General features: G+C 43.5%; 1 protein-coding gene across 1 annotated transcript in view; it reads left to right on the top strand.

The window, feature by feature from the left end:
* The window catches only part of LOC128715986 (uncharacterized), a 151500-nt gene that overhangs the window by 123743 nt on the left and 5882 nt on the right, over nucleotides 1-21875 (top strand). The window contains exon 9 of the mRNA XM_053810907.1: nucleotides 9199-9250. Coding sequence (XP_053666882.1) covers nucleotides 9199-9250 — 52 coding nt within the window. The remainder of the gene's footprint in view (nucleotides 1-9198; nucleotides 9251-21875) is intronic.

Genomic DNA, 21875 nt, shown 5'->3' with positions numbered 1-21875 from the left:
TACCGCTCCCGTCGAGCCAGTGCCGTTACAGCGTAACTACCGATGTACTTCTAGCTCTAGCGCCCGGACTTCCTCGCTTCGGTTAGTTACGCGCGGGAATTGCGGGAATCAATCGAACGCCGATTGCACTTCAACCACTTGATAGTTCGGTCATGGTCGGCGATGGACTTTGCACAAAACCTTTACAGCAAACCTTTATATCAGGTGCACACCGTTTAAAGCAGGTCAAGGTTTTGCAGAGGTAAAAATGGATTTTTCATGTAGCTTGTGTTGAGTAAAACTCTGCTCGAATTTCCACCTTTTTTAACATCTTTGCCTCTTGCTGCTCAATTACTTCTCGCAATCTGACTCACACATCACTGTATCTAATTAATTAAGAGTAACAGTTGTAGTCAATGCACGATTTAATTCTTCTTATCAAGCACTTCACCGATTCTATTACGCTCAATAGTCTATCTAGGGCTTATCTGTGTTATTAAAAGGATTAAAAACGAGTGTAATGAGTACAACATGGGCAATTGAACTTGAATTTGAACCACGCTAGATTATTGATTTAAATCTTATCATAAACAACCAGTTTCGATGTATTTATTTAATATTATGATAATTACGGTCATGCTGATATCCCATCTATTATTTCTATAATATCATAGGCTATTCTTACGACTTTATTTATCTACTTCCGGTTAATTAAAGTCCAAATAATAATTCCCAATAATACAACATGTTTATTGTTTATCTCTGATGTCTAAAGAGTTCAAGGCTCTAACACAGTTTGATTTCTCTTGAGATGATGAAGGTTTATGCTTTATAATGGAGTACCTTATCAAACACATTGGGTTTATTCTTGTCTGAATGTCCAATTCCTTGCCATATAGGGGCCGAATGAAATGTTGCAGGCTAATTCGCAGAGCATCTTCATATAACTTTTTATATTTATTCTTATCAGATGCCTGCTAGTGCACCATGTGTTACTTACCAAGCTAGCGATGTGGATGTCTTAGGGCCATATATTCTAGCGATCTACGGCGATCTCTTGTGTGTTAATCAATGTCCTTGATGCATCGATCTTCCAACATGTGTAACGAACAGAAATCAATTAAAAAAAATCCGGAAATAACTTTAAATTTGACCGGCAAGCCATTGAACCTCAGCAACTGGACGAGAAATTAGATACCGATTACTTCGCCATGCTATTGTGCTACGGCGCGGCAATCGATTACCATGCCATAGTAATGGCACGGATCAATGATTTCGCTTCTTTTTTAGGATGATTTGAAAATACGTATTTTTTTTTCGCCTGGTTTATGCGTCGGTTCTCCACCAGTTTCTTACCACCCAATGCCCCCAACAGTGTACCGGCGCCATCGCAGCCAACCAACCAAACCAAGCAAGGTCGCGGACAGTCCGAGCCGAAAGAAACTGCCAAAAAGTCAATAGCCGCCCCGTTGAAGCTCCACATCACCGAACCACCTCGGCAGTGGTATATAAACATAAACATTAGACAACAGTCGAGGCCCCCAAAACGGCGAGGACGGCTGGTCACCCGATACAGACATAAACAAACAAAGAGCGTGTGGTGGTGCACACGGTTGCGTGACAATGTTGTCGTCGGAAGTTTTTGAACCACGCTCCACGGCATTCCGAACAGCAGAAGGGTATGTCCGGCATTCGAAAGGAAAGACTGCAAAGGTTATAACGAAACACAAAATATAAAAAACCCCCCTCGATCATAACCGTGCGGAGAAATGCAGAGCTGAAGTTGTGTGGTTGGGGACGATGCACCATGAGGCGCTATAGACTCTCGCCTGTGTGCGTGTTTGTGCATCAACCATTACATCGAAACAGTACCGAAAATTCAAACAAAAAAATATACATAACAGAAAAGAAACCCATCAACTCTTGCAGCAAAGCGGTGCAAGCTTTCCTCGCGGGGCTTATGCAATGACAGAGAGCCCGTTGACATGCCCCGTAGCATAGCCCGGCGAGCATAATGTGAGCTGACCGAGCCACCCCGCGCTTGTTTGATCCATTTATTTGGATTTTTTTCGGTTTGTTATGGTTTTACTGCGTGCTGCAGTGTTGCTTCCTTCTTCACTTATATCACTCACTAGCAGCGGGATAGTTCACCTATCCGGCGTTCGTTTCGAGTGAAACACTCTTCAGCGGGGTGTTTTCCGCCTGCACGGAAAATTCATTTTTCCCGACCTATCCTCACCGATTGCAGCGTGGATCATCGTTTTGCAGCTTTTCGCTGTGTTTGGGCGAACATGATCGATGATCGCCCAATGGTACGTGATCTTTATATTGTGCCTCTGTTTACTTTAGCCTTCGCTCCACATCGATCCATCACAATTTCCACCAAAAGTCACCTCCCCCGAGCGGAAAAGATACGGCAGTGGTCGGGTTGTGCAAAGCCATTTTCATTTCAATGTGGCTCCATTTTCGTTACGTATCGTACCCTTCACTAGGTAGCTGGAACTAATTTTATGCGCTGAGGTTCGCAACATGTTGTTTTTGGCCAATGTTTCGTCTTCCTGCTTACATTGCCTGATGTGTTACGGATTGGTGAAATGGGGCAATGCTGTAAACTGTGTTCTTTTTTTTGTGTTTTGGCTACAACGCTTAATGGCGGTTGTCAAATTAGTTAAATTGTTCGTAGCAAAGCACCGTAAAAATGCTCTGATTAACTTGCACAAATTTCTATTCACAGTTTGTATGTTTTCGCTTTTGTTTTTAGCATGAAAGGGAGAGTTTTGTTGATCGTTAAAAATTGTAAAATGCTTTAATATGTACCTTTTTATTTCTATCATAAATTAGTATTTCCATATGCTACATAAATCATTAATATCATCTCTTACTTAAAAGTGATTATACTGAAGCGATGATTTAAAGGGTAATACATTCTGGTGACCTCACAGCTATGTAAATGTAAAAACCAAACTGGAACACACTTGTTTATCCTGTCATTGGAGCAGATCATACTATAATTTAGAAAGCTTAAGATTTTAGCCTGTATCTTCCAAGTAATCCATTCTCATATCATTCTGTACAGGTTTGTAAGGGACAAAGCATTTTGACATAAAGAATGTCACAAGAAATCATTTTTGTGAAATTACAATTTGAGAAAAATCGATTAAAGTTTAGAAATGTAACTTTAAATTCAATTCATTTAAAGCAATATGTATGTCTAATTACTCAAATGATCCTTTTTAGTTGTTTTCATTAATAAAAAATTGTTAACATCTCAGGCTCAGACCAGTTAGCAAACTTCTTTGTTTTGACATTTGTCGTGCTTGGGTCAGCTACTTTCATTGGGAAACCAATCTAACCCTTCTTTCCTAGGCTTAACTTTGTTTGTCATTTGTATGGCGAGCTTTAAGCGGATAAGCCTGGAAACGTCAAAACTCATACAAAAAAAAAACTGGCTTGTAGGATGATTCCGGCCATTCTTAGGTTCTAAAAAAAAGGTTTAGCCTATATTGGGCTGTTCGGTCATCAGCGGACTTCATAGAGGCCGCAACGTCAGAGCTAGACCAAAATCGATATGTTTTTCCTCAATTTACAATAAATTTTCTATCATCATACATAGGATGAATGTATTATTACGAATATGGATTTAATTTTTCGTTTCGTTGAAATTTGAAAGATATTTGGTCAAATAATTAAAAAATTTTAACATAAAAAATGGAGATAAATGCTTGCATTCATTTTTCAGAAACAGAAAACATTATAGAATTCAATTCCTTCAACTTCAACTTGAAAACATGATTTCGAGATTATCGCGCTTGTTGAAGGTTGCAGTTTTCGTTCAAAGCACTGCGAAACTGTCTGTATCACTTGTAACAGAATAGCGCAAGAACTTCGTCTAAAATTTGGAATAGAGGAGACAATCTCAAAAGTACAAAAAAATATAAAACGTTAAATATTTGTTCACTTTGGTAAACAAATTGCTTCTCTTCTCCCATTCAATTTGATTGATGTTCCTTTCCCATCATTTTCCCAACGACACTGGTGACACTGTTTGTAATCAATATCCGTACCATCGGAAAATGCGTTTTAAAGTAACTGTTGCGTGAAAAACAAAACCCATACACCATTTGCCATTTTGCCCCTAATAGCAGTGGCACCTTTTTTCCTTTCGCAAACCTATGCAAAAACGGCGCCACACGGCACGGTCCATCGTCCGAAAAAAATTGCAAAGATTGATCGACAAACCATGTGGTACCACCATCACAGGAGAACAGACGACCACAAGAAACGTTTGATCCAATTTTCCGTATTTTTCCTTTGCTTTTCGATGCCCGGTTTACATTGGCCTCGGGTTTCCCAACGTAGCGTCACGGCGTGGGCGATGTATTTCGGATGTATTCGGAAACCTTGCTCTGCCAGCGAGACCGCGCACAAACTCGCAATCGCATCTGTTGTTTCAGAGCACGGCTGTATTGAACTCTGTGCCGAACGATTGTGTTGGACGAAACCCGGCTTGGTTTGGATGGTTTGGAATTTTAGATACAATTGTGAGTGTGTTCGATTAATCAAACGTGGCCGGGCAACGCGGGATCATCTGTTCCGGGGGTTTACAATCTATTCCCGCTGACCAGCGCCTAGAACATAATGCGCATATCTTAGCGCTTATCTACCGGCATCGTTTTCATTTTTCCTTTCGCTTCTCCGATCCCATCTGGTTGGGGCTGTCGGGCCCAGGAACGTCCAACATCTCCGTGCCAGAACAAACGGTCGACCCAACCGGTCTTGCAATTCTAGGTATATCGGTCCCGTACCATCTATGCTGCCCCTGGAGCACACAGTAGCCCATAAGGTGGTGGTGCCCTTTTACGGTGCGGACCTTATAATATTTGATCTTTGCCAGATAACCTGAAGAAAGTAGTCAGAACGGAGCATGAAACTGCGTCGACTTTATCTCGACCCTACGGCGCTATTATCCGTCCGAAACAGACAGACAGTTTTCTTTGCTAATGGATTTCTGCAGTGTAGAAGATGCTTTAGTGTTTTTTTTTTTGGGGGGGGAACAATTTAAATGGTTGCGCCGGTCCGATGTCGAATGAATCTATTTTTATATAGAGATTTGCGTCCACCAGCGTTTGCATCTACATCAACTGTAGATGCAGGAGTCCTTCTGCGTCATTCCAATTACAGGCGAGAGGTGCACCCGGTGTAGGTGTGCAGAACGTATTCTAAACCCAAATTTTGCAAACCCATACTTTCTTCCCCCAATGACCTTTATGAAATGGTACCATGTTTGGCTCACATTAACATTGGGCTAGCAACGGTCTAATTGAGCAGGCCAACTTTCCGTTGGCTGATTATCCACCGAAAACCCCACAATCAATCGGTTCGCTCAATGAAAGACACGATCGTACAATTTGCGCCGTACTTTGTCGGACTTAATGTGCAATCGGGTGGTTTTATTATTCGCTATTTTTGAATCAAACATCTGAGTGTGTGTGTGTTTGGGAGGGGTGTTCTAGAACAACCCCTGGACCGGCGTTTACGTGTTGATTTGTTTGCTGCTCCGGCATAATGCTCTCTCCACCCTTTCCCGCTAACAGAAAACCAGATCCCGTTTGTTCGCCGCCTAGTGTTCGGTCTGGACCAAATGGTGATTGAGCATAGAATGGTACAACCAATCCAATGTTTGTGATGTTTACTTTGTAGACCCGTTTGTGGCACATCAAATGTTGTTAATGAGGAAGGGACTTCAGAGCCTTTGGTATGAATTACTTTGTGTCACTACCACCGGTACCAAACATCAACCCAAGCCAAATGGGGCAGTTGTGGGTGGAAAGAAAGATCAGATTAGTGCTCTGAGAAGTGAGAGACGACTGAACTGAGAGACAGAGAAATGGTCAACTAAATGTCAGCTTAATGGCAAATGAACGATGAATTCAAATGATGTTGTTAAATCGCGACAGATGAAAAGATCAAGTGACATGAGGATACCTAAAATGGAATATAATTTCACAATTTTAACTATTTTTACATGAAACAAAGATATAGAAATTAAACTAAACTAGCTGGCGGGAAAAAAAGCTAAACTACAAGAAAATTCATTACAAATAGGATGACTAGGAACACAAACAGGAACTCACAATAGTCTAAAATCAGAATAGAGTCTACTAAGTCTCTGCGTAAGAGCTGATGGATCAAAGTTCTACAATAATAGTCTCCTTTAAGTATTGAATTCATTCTTGAAATATCCAAAAAAAACCTAGCATTTTATTGAAACGTTTGCTATAATTTCTCTTTCAATGGAAGTTTAGTGCTGGAGGTCGTCGAGATACAAGGTATCTGATAAAAGTAGACCGGGAATCCGGTCGTCTATCAGTTAAATGAGAATTTTATGTCGATATGATCGTCGACGACTCAGCGCAACAGTGTGCCTGGAGTACACTTTAACATGAAGTCTCCGATCTCCAATCCGAGATCTCCGATTGTCCGATTTGATAAGAAAAAGTTGCGCGGAGACTGTTCCATAACTCTCCTTGCTTTTATAATATTAATACACTTAGTTTGTATTATTTTTTATACTTAATCTATACATGTTTTTTTTCCTGTCCAAATAAATTGAGAAATCATAGTACAGGCATTCTCCGAGATATGCGTGGATTCGCAGATACGCGGTTTTTTGGAAATTTGTACAGCTGAGTTAGTTTATAGCACAAAATTTAAGCAAAAAGGTGAAAATTTGGTCGAAAATGCCTTCTTTTGTCTTATAAAACATTTGGTTTTAGTTTATTTTAAGGTATTCTTTCAAAAAGTTGTCTAATTTGCTGAATAAACTAAATGCAGAAAAGGAAATCAACTATCTAACTTTGAAGTATAAACTATTTTACTCCCAGCTCCGCAGATTTTTCCCGGGTTATAGCGATCCGCTATAATAGCGTATTTCGAAGACTGTCTGTATATGTATCATGCATTCTTAACACTTTCTTGAGGAAATAATGCCAGTCTAGAGAAGGTTTATACCCACGTGATCAATGGTTTATTGTACAGAGCGCCATTAAACAGATTTTATAGCAAATATTCTAATTGATTTATTGACGTTCCCCAATTAAAATGATCGTTGCGTCGCCTGATCGGGCACATCTAATTCCTTCTGTTTTACTATCATCCTTCACCGTGCCATTTTCATTCCAGCTTCATTTGTTTGCCCAATGGGATGCCCAAGCCCAAACAACCTTCCTAATAAAGCGGTGCTATAAAAATGCAAACATGCACCAACTTCCTGTTTCACACTTGGCGTCAGCGCCATGCTAATACAAGGAAGTTCGCCACTCAATCAAACCAACCAATCTCCTTCTTGCGACGGTACCGCCTCGCCTCGGTACGGTTTATAGTTTATTTTAAAACTACTTCTATTAATAAACCCGACCCCGTGAGTCCATCTTGCTTTCGTCGAGCGACATTACAGTTTTCCCAAACGCGCGGTGCTCGTGTGCCTCTCATGGAGTCTTGCTAAAATGAACCGCTCACCGGCAAACCGACGTTGACGCTTTCGCAAATCTTTATTTACTGCGGTGTGTATTGCGTTCGCCTTTTGCCCTTCCGACCTGTGGGACGCTGGTGATGTGGCACACGGTTTGTGATATTTTAAAAGATGTTACGCGTCTGTTGTAGCTGTTTTTTTTTGTTTTCGTGACCACAAGACGTAAGGCACGCGCTTGCTTAACCGTGGGAATGCTGTTTCATTGTCGCTGGGGTTTAAAAACGATCTGTGTGACTCATTGGCTTGACCCACCCAGACTTCAACCCGACGCTGCTGTGTCACAGGTGTCACAGCTCTGGTGTTGACAGACGGCTTCCTACTCACGCACTTTGTCAAATCTTTCCTCTTTGTGACGGTCATTTATCTCGCAAAAGAGTTAAGTTTGTCAGTCTCTGTTATGCCTGGTACGAGTTCTTATCTGCAACAAGTGCGCAAGAACTGTTATGATTTTTCTATCAGTGTCGGTGCTTCAAACACACACCGTACCTGTGTGGTCTTCATTGAACAAATTCTATTTAATTTCTCAAACAGGCATCATCTTCTAATGCGGCAATCCGGCGCCCTCACAGCCTGCTCATCCGGGGTCGGAGTTTTTGATCAGACGTTCGTCGAATGTCCCCGCCATCCTACCGGGTTTCGTGTTACTGTCCGATCGCATCATTTGATCCCAAACCGAAACCATAATTTTCACTCCTCGCTCTCTTCCCACTGTCTAGACCACCCGGGGTTGGATTGCGAGCACCGCCACGTCGACGGACTGTGATTAGAAATCCTTTTCCCGTCAATGGTCTAATTGCTCATGGCGGGCCCGGACCGCCACCACGCATGCCAGTAACAGGCGTTTCCGCATTTTATTTGTCCACTTGCGGTGTACCGGGGCTGTAATGGATTTATGCTGCAATAAAATCTTCCACCGTACAGTGTGGACGCGCGGTATCTTTAATGTCCGCAGCAATTTTTGTTTACAGTCCTTCCTGGACATGTTGGGAAAATCCTTCCACGTACAGGCCTAGCTGGAACTGATCATAGTGGTAAAGCCTGAAAAGAAGGAAACAAATCCCGGGATAATAGATTTCATTTGTGGGTTTCAGGTAGATTCTAATGGTCCTCTTTACGACAGGGATTCGTGTACAGTTGACCAACAAAAAACATCCTTGGGAGGTTCCTAGCTACGGTTCTTCCTTTTTTCTCTCGCTCGAATGAGGGTTAATTTATGGAGTGAGATATAGACGCCATTCACTGCTCAAAGTTTGGTGGACATTCGGTGTACATAAAATGTTTATTTTCATTGTGTGATGTCATCTTTGGGTTCCATTCCAAAGAAACCGGCTTCAATCGGATCGAAGTTTTCGGCACAGGGTGGGTCACAGTTGGGCCTTTCGAGGGAAGGATCACGTTACTCCCTGCTGGGTACGCTGATCCAACAACCAATAGGTTGATGTTTGTACCTTCCTGACCTACGGTGAGACAGTAAACATCACCAACAAACTTATCTCTGCAAGCCGTGTAATAAATGTTGCAAAAAGCAAGCGGAAAACAACTCAATGAAAACAACATCGCACTTTCGCCGGAACGGTGGATTTATTTATCCTTGCCATAGCAATAAACGTGCACACACTCAAACACACACAATTGACAGTACAATTAATGTCCTTCTTTCTCTGGTTTCATTCTCATTTTGCTTCCAGCAATCTAACGACGGATGGCTTGGAGCTGTCGGCTATTTTTACATCGAACACGGTAAGTACGGACGGACGACATTGGCCGATGATCAGCACTAATGAAGGTACCAGTAAATGCAAAGCGCCGTAGCTTAAGGCTTTTCCAATTTGCCTCCAGCTAGGGATAATTGATTAATATCTTGTCAATTATTCATTCGCAATAGGAGCATCAATTGCGATATTTTGTGTTATGGTTTTAAGATTTTTTCATACTCCAAGAAATGGAGCTTTACTTAGATTGTTGTTTGATAAAACATTCACACCAGATAACTTTCTTGCAAGAAATCATCCCAAGAGCGCCTGGATTCCTTTGTCTTATTCACGTGTGCACATTAAAGTGCGTGCCCCTGTAGCTCTTTCCGGACTGTTTTGTTCTAGCGTTACATCACTCGTTTGAGTGTACTTATTTTCGTTATCCTTGCTCCGAATTTCCCGATGTTTGGAAGGATGCTTGCTTTCCCATCTCCCTTCCAAGTCCACCCAATAACATCCACCCGCTTTTAGAGTGTTTTCCATTCGATGGCATCTCTCGTCGACTGCAGAAGAAAGTGTTTGTGCCTCGTTAGTCAGCAGATGCATCGAACTATCGGGTGCGCGGGAGCTTAGCGATCAAACTGCGTCATGTGCAAAGCACACGCTCGCACTCGATGTTGGAAATGCTAAGGTTGTGCATTTTTTTTTTTGCACGGCTTGTTGCCTATCATCATTCCACAACGGCCACTTGAAATTACCGACGGGGAAAAGCACAAAAGGAAAATACCACAGTCGATAGAGAAGGTCTTTTGACATGACCGAGCGCGAATTGTTTGTAGAAGCATTTCTTGCTCTATGATGACGTATGCCAATGCATGCTTGGATTGTCCTTATCAAGTGTAAAACTTCATACCTCTTCTTGCAAAGAAATTATTGTTCCATTAGGTATTGCTTCATTATGTTTAAAGCACATACAAACATCATTCAGGTTATTCGGTGTTATTTTTCAATCTTCTGCCACTCGCCCAAAAATGATCGTTATGTTAAACCAACAGGACAATTCTTCGAATCCTTAGCCACATAAAACAGATGGCCCACCACCGTACATCTGTCCAAAGTGCATCTCTCTTTCACGCTCGCCTCGCTCGAAAACATCACACAGCCACAAAACAATAGCATCGTCTCGTCTCATCTCAGCTTCGTTGTGCGTTGTCCGTTCCGTTCACGATGTGATCCTTGCCACATTTCGGAGCTGTTCTCACCATCGCTCCCATCCTCGAACCCATGTGTCTATTTCGTACTCTTTTTCCGTGCGGTTTGCACCCGAGGATAGTGTGTGTATCCATGCTTTCCATTTTTTTTTCCACTCGTTTTGGTCTACGGTTTTGTTGTAGGTGCGTCTGGTTTAGGAGCATGTGCACCGCCGTCGGTTCGTTGTTCTGTTGCCGGGCTGGGTGTTATTGAACTGAGCTCGGTTTCCAGCCCGGTCGGGTGGCGTGCTGTTGTGCTCTCCTCTCACGGAGCAGCTTAGAATCATTTTCCGGCCCAACTTTCCTCGGCTGCGCACAGCCGTGCCATGCCCGAAGAAGCTGGGCTCTGTATATCCCGCTTTGGCTGGTTGTGCACTCGGCACCGTATTGTGTCCGCAGATGAGTTTGCTCTCTGAATCGTACTGGTGAACCGTACGCTTCTCTCGCAACACGACGGCATGCTCTCGGGCATGCACATCCGACGAAACTTCCAAGAGCCTTGCCAGCGTCGGGTCCGGTGCGCTGTGGTGCTTTCGTTCCATCTCAGATCCGGTTCCGGAGTTGCCCGGAGTTGTAACGCGGTGTGTCGCGGTGTCTACATATCTCACCTTCCCCGCGTAAGCTAACACGTGCCTTTTTTCTTTCCTCAAATCCTCATCCACCAGATGAGATAATCCACCGAACACGGGGCAAACGTTTCATATCAGTGGGCTGGTGCAACCCGTGCATCAATAAACTAATCGTGTGAACGGTGAATTTCTTTATCGTACCAACCGCATCCGGGTTTTTTTTTCCTTAATGGTTGGCCTATCGATTATCAAAGTGAGAGCAATAAGCATAATTCACCAGTTCCCTCCCGCATCAAACCCAACCCCGAGAGTCCGATAGTAGCCAACGGACGTAACGGCCAGTGAGTTGTGAGCTGTGTTAACTCATGCAGACCGGAACTGCAGTTATTTAACGCTTTGTTTTGGTGGAAAAGTTATTGGTTTGTTGTTCTACCGAAAGTGTTTACCACAATGTTGACATAAAGAGTGATTTTAAACGCTGTGAATTACCCGTGTGCAATGAAATTTTACCAAAACTACTCAAGAATGTGTTAAACAGTGCTATTTCACGTACCAACAACATATCAGTCCCAGCTTCATAGTAACTCAGGAGCGTTCAGTGAGTTTTTTTTTGCTAAAGTTTCAATACTTTTATCTAATTTATTCCAATTGTTGAGGGTGTTCCTCAGAAGCAAACATTAGCCCAGGCGCGAGTTCCAACATCAAACGGCAACCAACCGCTGCTACTTTCCGCAAAGAGCCGACCCGGCCTGCCCTCGGCCAACTCGGATGGTTCGGATTACTGTTGTTTCCACCAATAATCTGACCTCGCCCACCCACTTCGACACACGCCGGGCTTTGCATCCTTCCGATTACGATTGAATTTGGTAGATAAAACGAAATAGCGATGGCGAACAAAGCCCAACATAACCGTGACCGTGAGGGAGGCTACGGCAAACTCCACGATGTGATGGTGGTGTTACGCCTGTTGCTGATGCTTTTTCGATCCGCTGCGTGTCCGGGTGTGTGTGTGTGTTGGTTTGCTCTCACTCGGGTGCATCTCGTTTTCTCTCTTAGTGCTGACGGAGTTTCCACCCTCCCCCCTATCCTCAGGCGCTTCTTTCGCCCGGAGTTGAGATGATGTCTGCGGAAGCTCCCACTTTCCGTGTGGAACCATCACGGTAGAAAGGCAAATAACTCCACCGTGATTCATAATCCGCGTGATTGCCATCCAGATCGGTGACCCCTGACGCATGGCCGCGCGCAGAACTTGCTCTTTCGAATGCCGGGAGTGAAATTCTTACTGCACCGACAGATGGATCATTCAATCATCATTAGAGCAAGGTAGACGAAAAACGATCGGTCGGAGCTCTTGCACGATCGCGGTACGTGGTATTGGATGGGCAAGACGGAAGGATGGAACCATCTGGATCCAATCCGCTTCGATCACCATTTTGATTCCTCGCTACCATAACTTTTAGTTCGCTTGGAAGCAGCTGCTGAGCAAGATCGTACCTCTGGAAGTCGCGGTTTCGTTTCGGGCAACTTAACACTTGACAGCTGTTGGCTGTGTCCTCCTGCACGCAAAGCCTTCGAGCTACTGGCATTGTTTGATAGTCGTCTTAAAATTTCCATCCCAAACCCAAAGGACGGGAAAGTGGAGATGAAAAAGGACACGACAAACCGTTCCATTTCGTTCGAGAGTTCGAAACAGGGATGGTTCCAGCAGGTACCCGAACTTCGCCGACTCTGTCGGTTGTTGCCGTGGAGATGTTCGTCATGTTCCAAAGTCTCGGATTACAGCAGTGTGGTTATCGTCCGGGGTTATGCGCCCGAAGGATCTTGGCGAGCTAGACACATCTGCCACGTGGCCATCCACTACAATGCAAGACCAAATCCGACAACTTGTCGGAGAGGCTCACAACACTTACCAAACGACATACGGTCAATGAAAAGATTCTTGTAATCCATTTACAATCCAAACCTCCTATTTCAAAGTACAAAATGTTTCTGAAGTAGTGACGTAACAAGTGGAAACGAGCTTTGAGCCGTTGGTTCCGCTCGCTCAATGCCCTTATCGAAGGATGCAGTGCGATTATGCTTATGTTATGCTTGTAATGTTATCGTACGGCTCAAACTAAAAAAAAAGGGAAAACCCGTCCAATTTGTATACCACCGTGTAATGGAAATGGAAAATTATCATTACACAATCGGTGTTTTGTTTTTTTTTCCGTTTCCCTTCGTGGCGGACCTCGCGTTCCACCATCTTTGCTCCTGCGCACTTGTCTGCGCTTCCCTTCGCAGTGCCTCCAACAAAAAAAAGCGAAATCGTACATTTGATCGGCCGTTATCATTTATTGCATAAAACCTTCCCCCACGACATTCGCCTTTCAACACCCATCCATCATTAGCATCATCTTTTCTTTCCCCTTTCCCACCGATCGCATATGCAATCTTGCCGTTTTCTACTCATTGTGCACCACTAAACGACCGCTGCTGTGTACAATTTAACGCACATTAAGCGCCATCATAAGTCGTGTGTCTTTTTTTTTTTGGTGGGTGTTGTAAAGCTGTCGGAAATCGAGAAAGAAACTGAAAGTGACACACTAAACGGCGAAGGTTTTTCGTTTCGATCGTGTTTTTTTTTTGCTCGATTTTGGTAGTTTTACTTTATTGTTGTCCAAGTTTTTGTTGCTGTTCACGCTTGGAAAACCCGTCGTCATCTCCACGCGGAGACGCTCAATGCAAAGATGAGCTTGATGTTATCGGTTACAAATGACACAATTTCCGCTGTTGGGCTTTGTTTTTAAACAATGCATTATCCTAAACCACTGTTCGGCTGGAAAGCTAATGGAATGTGTATTTAATTGGTTGGCTGGCTATCGATATGAATTGCTGCTCTCGTGATAATGTGCTTCTCCTTCCTTCTTCATGGCTTAATTCGTCACTAAGTTTTACAATTTATTTATTGTTATTTGAATTTTGAGCTATCAAATTTATAGTTTTTTTTTAAATCATAATTTTTTGGACCTTACCATGGCCAAAGCCACTTAAATCCATGTTCAACTTTATGGTAGACTCTCACAAGTTGGCGACTGGGCGGCGAAATAAAGTTAAAGATGTTGTAGTTTAAGTGCAAATAGGACAAACAGGAACTTCAACACATGAACTTTTAAGATTTATTAGACCTGTAATGCCTCCTGAAGCCTAGTTTTATGCTACCAATAATATTTTTGGGTATTTTTGTCTCAAATTCACTTCGGAAGGCAATGAATAAAATTAACTTCCAAAGGGAAGCCTACGAATTAATTAGGGAGGCAGGTATAGATTAGATATGATTCACATCCTTCCGTGTACAAAACCCAACTGTAAGACACTAGACTATAGGAATAGTGCCGCTTGAATCACAATACTCTAGGGAAGCTTGTTGTATAACTTTAAAGTTCATGAAAGAGCTCTTTGGAAAGACAAATAGCCAAACGAGGCCAACATTCGTTAGAATATCCAATTGCCAAACCAGAAGTAGTGATGAATGGCATGAATGGAATGTTTTCGAAATTAATTAATCTCACTAAGTGACCTAGTTTGCTGCAGCGCAATCCTTCTCCCCCAACGGGCAGTTAGAACTTTGCATTCAATCATTAACGGAATAAACACTCGAAAACGATGCTAACGCGCATGGGAATTCAATCGGTACTCAAATGGCCCAGCGGGAAATTGCTTCCGGGGGTTTTTCCTTCTCAATTCCTGCAGTTGTTGTCAGGCGCTGTGTAAAGGTTGTAAAAAGAGCAGGAATTGAATTTCCACTAACGAACGCTGCGATCCGAACGGGGGGAAGTGTTAGAAAATACCGCACCGCACAAAAGAACCTTGGCGGGTTGTGTTTATGCTGCGTCTGTGTGTGTGTGCATTCCTGTGGCTCCATGTCACCTGCGCAGTGGGGCAGGACGTGAAGTCATTCGAGGAGGAAAGGGTTTTTTTTTTGCAGCAGCAGCACCAGCAGGTTTACGATTTCATCCGTTTCCAACCGCTACATCCGTACGGGGGCCGGATTATGGTTGTTCCGGTGATGGAGCTGCCGTCTCTATTTAATTGACTCTAATTTGATTTGTACGACATTCGGTGTCGGGGCTGGTTTTGCTCCTTGCTGTGTAGTATGTCAGTTAGCTTCCTGCTATTTTACGATCGATTTTCAATTAGTGTGTGGATTAGAGGAGAAAATTAGCGATCGTATAAGCACACATTAAGCTGAGAAACCCTTTTTTGTGGTCATTAGAAATAGTGTTGGTCTGACGTTCGTCCAATCCATCTACTTGCCTTAACGTGGTACTATATGTCATGCTTACATGTCATATAACCTTTACTATACAGAGGACAGGTGCGGCCCGGTGGCATGATGGTTCGGCGCTGGTTTGGCGCTGGTTCGGACCAATCCCACCCGTACCCAGGACTGACTATCCAGCAACGAGTAACTTAAGTTACGGAAAGCCAGAAATGGCAGTCCTCAAGACCTCTTAAGGTTGTTGCGTCGATAAAGAAGAAGATACAGAGAAAAAGTTCCTCCAGCAGCTTACCAATTAAGATGAGATTTGAACCACAGCGTTTGGTGTATATAATCGAACATCGCGGCACAGGGCCATGGGTTCGCCCAGATACCTCAGAGCTAGACAAGACTCTCAAGCTAGATGTAATTATAAGCAACCACTGGTTAAACAATAATCATTTCCAAAACAATGTCCTTATATGCAACTTTTCCACGTACCTAATTCGCTAACATAATTGCATAGATTGCATCTTTCTGCACCCGGTTGTTTCCAGTTACTTAACCGATCGATCTTCATCTCCCAAACGATCGAACGACAATTGAAATACTACACAAGATTTGCGTCGACGACCCCGGCCTGCTGTTGCAGACTATTATTTACTTATTAACAGAGGTAGTGAATGAACCATCCACAGCTTGCTCACAGTTCATCAATCACAATCATGCCGCCGACGGTGGTGGTGTGATAATGGTGAACCTGCCGCCCAAACATTTCCACCCAAAATATCGGATCGTCGCTGCTGCGTACGCCGATTGGAGATTGCAAAACCATGTACAATCGGCGTGATTAGCACAGAACAGAATGGTCGCGAGTACGAGCCCTATTCCGTTTGGCATGAAGTAATAAACAAAATAAACAAACACACATCGAAATCCGCTTGTAGTATTACGAGAGACAGACGAGACATGCAGTATCTCAAAACAACAACAAGAGTGAGTAATCGGACATTACCTCCCGAAGATCACTGTCATAGGAAATGTACTGTCTGTGAAATAATATCTTATCCATCCGAGATGTGAGTAATAGAACCCGGAAGTAGTTAATTTATTTATTGTTTTATTTATGATTCTTTACCAACAAAGAATGTATCTCTTATTATGAAACGTACCTATCAGCTGATACGAAGCGCGATAATTCTGATTGCTTTGTTGCTAAGCTTTGTAACTTTGTGATATGTTATTAAAGAACGATTTAATAATATCGTTATTCATAAACCCAAACAATGGAGCGATAATTAAAGAATGAGAATTACCAGATGGAACAAGGTATCAGCAGTGTAGATAACCTATCGGAAAAGGATAATTGAAATGACTTTTTTTCACCTCTCCATTTAACTAACACCTCGTCGTTTAATGACACTACAAGCTCGTATCAATCGTCCATCTTTCTTATCACACACCCTTTCCATCGGAGGACATTCCATGGTAAGGGCACGGCTTATGTTGATAACGAAATCAAACATACCCGTTCACCAGCACATATGGTGTTAGATAGGGGATTTGGGATTAAAGCGTCCAATAAGCCAGTAAGATTGTGTAGTAAAAATCAGAACAAACCATTCGCTGATGACCAGATGTCACCAGGTGGTAGTGGTGTGGGTGTTGCTTCAAAGTTTACTTAAACGCTTCACGTGACGAGCAAACATCAAACAGTAAGAACAATGTGCTCCGTGTGAAGTGCATTGCCCTAAGGCAGGGGTCTCCAAACAACGTCCCGCGGGCCGCATGCGGCCTTCGCGAGTTTCTAGGGCGGCCCGAGACGCTATTGCTAATGTTACCATTTTACGAAAATGTCTAGTTTAGGAGAATTGTAATATTTTTTAACCGTTCAAATATGAATTACTGCAATAGTTAGTAACATTTAGTATTAGAAATTGTGAAAAAAAGTCATCACGAGCGCATCTCTGTAAATTACCTGGAAGATACAGGGTTTTACAATAGATAGAATATGACGAGCCCTACTTAATGAATCGTGTTAGCTTATAAGATAAACGAGGAGATTGATAGTGAAACACAACACATTTTAACTGAATTGCAAACGCTGGATATGAAGTCACTGGCACAATTTCTTCTTCTTTCTTATCGGCACAACAACCTCAAGAGGTCTAAGGCCTGCCCATCTCTGGCTTGCTGTGACTTTATTTACCTGGTGCTGGTTAGTCAGTTCTGCGTAGGGGAAAATTTACAATTTTAGTGCTTTGGGGGCACAATTTAGCGAATGTCAAATCCATCCGGGCTGTTTACGTACCTGCCGGATTCAAGAGTTGAGATATAATATACATAATTAGTGTACGTATTTTTAAACTAAGGTTGTGCAAAAAATAGTTTAAAATTATGTTTAATGATGATAAATACTAGTGACTAATTTCCAACTTCATTTTGTAGTTCAACTCTTGAATCCGCTTGTACGTAAACAGGCTGCCCGATTTGGCATTCACTAAATTGTGCACGCGATTCCAAATCCCGTTTTAGCGATTCAGTAAAGTTTTGTTGTTTTTGAATCTCTATTTTCGTGTCTATCTTATTTGATTGTGCGATCTGGTAAGTTGGATTCGCCATATCCGATCTAATGTAATACCCTGTAATGTGTAAGTGGCCCCCACGTTATCGCAGTTTCAACCAATGCGGCCCGTGGGCTGAAAAGTTTGGAGACCGGGCTGCCGCAAGGGAAAGACTGCACTTACGGGAAGAATCATTCTCACTAGCTGCATCGTTTTATAAACTATTTCCAACATGCAGCCGGATTTTACCGGCAATTCTACCCCATTTTCCCATGGGGTTTGATCTTGAAATTGATAGTGCCAATGCGATAAGAGATCGTCACTGGGCACCAGTTGGTGCGTCTCCAATCCACTACGAAATGGACAGTGCTACTAATCAGTGAACGGCATTAAAGACCACCCGACAATAGAAACATCCACGTCGCTGTCGTCACCATTGTGTCTGTCCATCGGTGCCCTGTGCCAATCCCATTTGATAGACCTACGTCTGTTCTGTTTTTTTTTCTCTCTTCTCTCCAACCCTATCTTCCCGCCTGATACGATAGGCCAGCGTATCTGATCGAACCATAAAGCGACGCATTATGGGCACAGCTCTCGCAATGCTTCCAGTCTCAATCAGTTAGTATCGCGACCGCGCTCGAGCACAGTTCTTAAGGATTTTGTGCGCTCGGTCTTGTAACACACCAGCCAGTGTGTGTCCCCAACCTACTGAAGTGAGTGACAAGTGTGTGCGGTTTTATTGTTTTTTTGTTGTGTGTGCGAAGGCACAAAAATTTTCGGTTGAAGACAAAAAAATCCGCCCCAATTAGCTTTCGCAGGAAGGCTTTCGTTTGGCCACTCGAGACACATGTTTAATTAGCACGATGGGGCCGGCTGAAGCAGCGAAAGAGAAGAGCGTTTCGTTTGTGCGGAATAAATTGGGGTCAAGTTCAGACATCAGACATCTTCTTCATGCTTGCTGGTTATGTGATATGAGGCGAACTGCATAGAGACATTGTGAGCCCCGTGTGTGTTATTATTGGGTTTTCGCTTGAGTGAAAACGATTCGGTGCAAAGTCGATACAGTAGTGCACGGCCTAACGACAGTGCAGGTCGCTAAGCTCTGAGTCGCACCATAAGACCGGGAATGTTTGTTTGAGAGTTTAAATTAAAAAAAAGTGTCTAGAGGCGTGAAATTCCTTAACCGACAAAGGTGTTACAGGTCCCAAAAGAAGAACCCGTGATTTGAAGAATCAAAGTGTGTAGAGTGTGCTCAGCAAATTTCTTAAGCAAAATGAGTTATAAAACTTGTTTCTGTATTCCAAAACTGCTTCTCCAAACTCCCATTCACTCCAATTACCCTTCTTCGTGTGTCCGATTCCGGCGTTCCAGGTGCGTTACTCGACCGTTACGTAGCCCATCGGCTCTGCTATCTCGCCCATGCACGGCCCATGATTCTTCCGCGTGCAATGGCCGCTAGTTCGCGCTCCATTCATGATAAAACCCAAAAATAAATATCGTCCCGATTGAATAATGTGGTGCACACACAACGAGGCAACGCAAATCTAATGTCACGTGCAAACAATCTGTTTCGCTTTCGTACCACTTTCGGGGCGCGATGATCGATTGAGTCGGACTGATCGATTAACTGTGTGACATTTGTCTCGTGCAAGTGGATGATGTGGCCAAAACAACAACAAAGAAAAACCGCACACCACGCCGGTCCTATCATCAATATCATTAACACCCATCTGGGATAAATATTCACTGCCAAAAGGATTCTCCAGCTTGGTACACCAACCGGCATCACCCTCGCGTGGAAGAATTTGGCCCCGTTGTATGTGTGAGGGTAATTTCTAACGTGCAATTAACTGATAACGGCAGCTACTAGCCTCGGTTTACGGTAATTTATAACCATTGCGACGTGCAGGTATCAGTTCAGCAGATTGGGCCCCGGGATAGGCGTCCCTTTTTTTTGCCGGACGAATTTAACATTGTTAGAAAGCGCTGGAAGTCGAAGGCAGGCACCATCCCTCACCCAGATATTACGGTTACGATCTCGTGACTTTGAGCTTGTGAACGCCATAAATCATCACCGGAGGACGCTAATCGGGAATGATTGCCGCGAAAGGAAGGACCGCATGATGCAACAAACGATACGGCATGGGTTCGCTATGATACCGCAGTTGGGGCAGCCCCTTTTAGTATCGCCGATGCGTGATCCAATACCGCGAAGTGGTCTCTAAAGATGGCTTACCGATAGCACTACTCATCGAAGTTGTAACCGTAAACGGTGTGATAACCTTTCGTAGAACTGTTTTTATTAAACGAAAACAGAGTCCAGGATCTCATATCAAGCTGTTGATTGAGGCGCACTTATCTGTAACATTTGTTCCCACTGACGGCACTACAGAGAGATAGGTTCCCGAAACGGTGAGGTGTACTCTCTGTGTCGAACGGGGCATTCATTTTTTTCCCATTGGGCCGAAGTAATCCTCCGATCAATCATCGAACCCCGAAAGTCTTCCTTACGCGCGGAATCGGAACGTCATTTTCGTACAAGAACAGATAAGACGGAACATGCGAAAAAAGTGGCTCTAAGCGACCCGAAATCCACTCGGCAGAACAACAATTCCACGGAATAGTAAGGCCAGTTATCTACGTGTGGAAAGTTCCACCTTGTATCGCTTCTCCTGTAAATGTCAATCAACCAGACCAGGTTGAAGAACACTGTTTGCCCGGTAGTGCGAAAATATCTGACAGCTACCAGTATCGTGTTGCGTCTCTTCGCATATAGTGTGTGTCCGAACGTTCTCTCGCACTTATTTAAAGTTAATGTTCCTGTTTTTTTATATTATTCTCCAGTTAATTTATCACTGTGAACAACAGAAACCCCTGAAATAGTGGCGTGTTTATGAAGAAACAATAGCCTCAAGGGTAGTGCAAAAGTTTTTCTCGAGCTCTGTTCCAAAAAGCGTGACCTGTGTAGATGGAAACAACCTACCGAAAGAGACAACGGTGTCGTGTGAAAATGTTAGTCAAATATCGACAATCCTATAGCATCAGTAGGCTGCGTTCGGGAGCTGCTGTCGCCCAACACCATCCGTACCAGAAGGAAAAGCTACGTCTCGGGTACAGTGTACTGCAGGCGTACGGTTCCTACCTGGGGTATGGTGACATTGGGTCTCTGTACCACCGACGATATCTTCAGCCCGTGGCGCCCAGTGTCCGGGAGCGTTACGCAGCGTTACATACGGATTATGATGATGATTTCCCAATGGCAGACGGCAGTAGTAGTGCCGAAGACTACCAGTGGCGATATAATCATACGGTATGGAGAGCTTTTTGGTTGACTGGTTATGTTGTGTTTGTCCGCTGGGAAAATGTCCTACGTCACTATATGTTAGCATGTTTCTTCTTCAGAGCCTAACGCCCTACTTTGTAAGTCGGTGTTACACTTAAGTCAAATTATTCCCACAGGGAGTGTGTTAGGCAGGAATAAAATTCGAATCACGATCGTCATTCATTATTGATCTGTCCTCAATTTTCTGGACTAGTGGAAAACCTACATTCTCTTCCACGTGGGTTTGTCCGAACTGTTTCATCTATCCATCATCACGCCTCTGACAAGCTTAATCCTTTACCACGTCTATCGGAACGATGCGCGGCGGCACCAGATCATGCTGAGTTGTCATTTTGCTTGCTTCCGGGGGGCTTGTCAGTGCTGTTTGCTCGGAACATTTTTTGTAGGCTAAGGTTAAGTGTGTTAAGTGACGATCACACTCACTTTTTCATTCGGCAAACAATTTATGTCGGTTGTCCAACCATCCTCACCGGGGAATTCCCGCACCGTTCCGATAGGCTTTGATCAATGTTGAACGTAAAAAAGGAGGAGCACATGTTTTTTTTTTTATCGCTTCCCTCTGTCGCTCTATCGCACATGGTTTTTGCGTATCCATTTTACATTGCATTTTTATCCCTCGCCGATGCATCATCGCCGCTGCATTCCTGTGTTGTTATCGCTAACAAAAGTTCTTCCCACTCCTTCCTGGTCGCGACTTGGGAGAAA

The sequence above is a fragment of the Anopheles marshallii genome, chromosome 3 (assembly GCF_943734725.1).
Source record: "Anopheles marshallii chromosome 3, idAnoMarsDA_429_01, whole genome shotgun sequence".
Lineage (NCBI taxonomy): Eukaryota > Metazoa > Arthropoda > Insecta > Diptera > Culicidae > Anopheles > Anopheles marshallii.
This window is presented reverse-complemented; position numbering and strand designations above follow the sequence as displayed.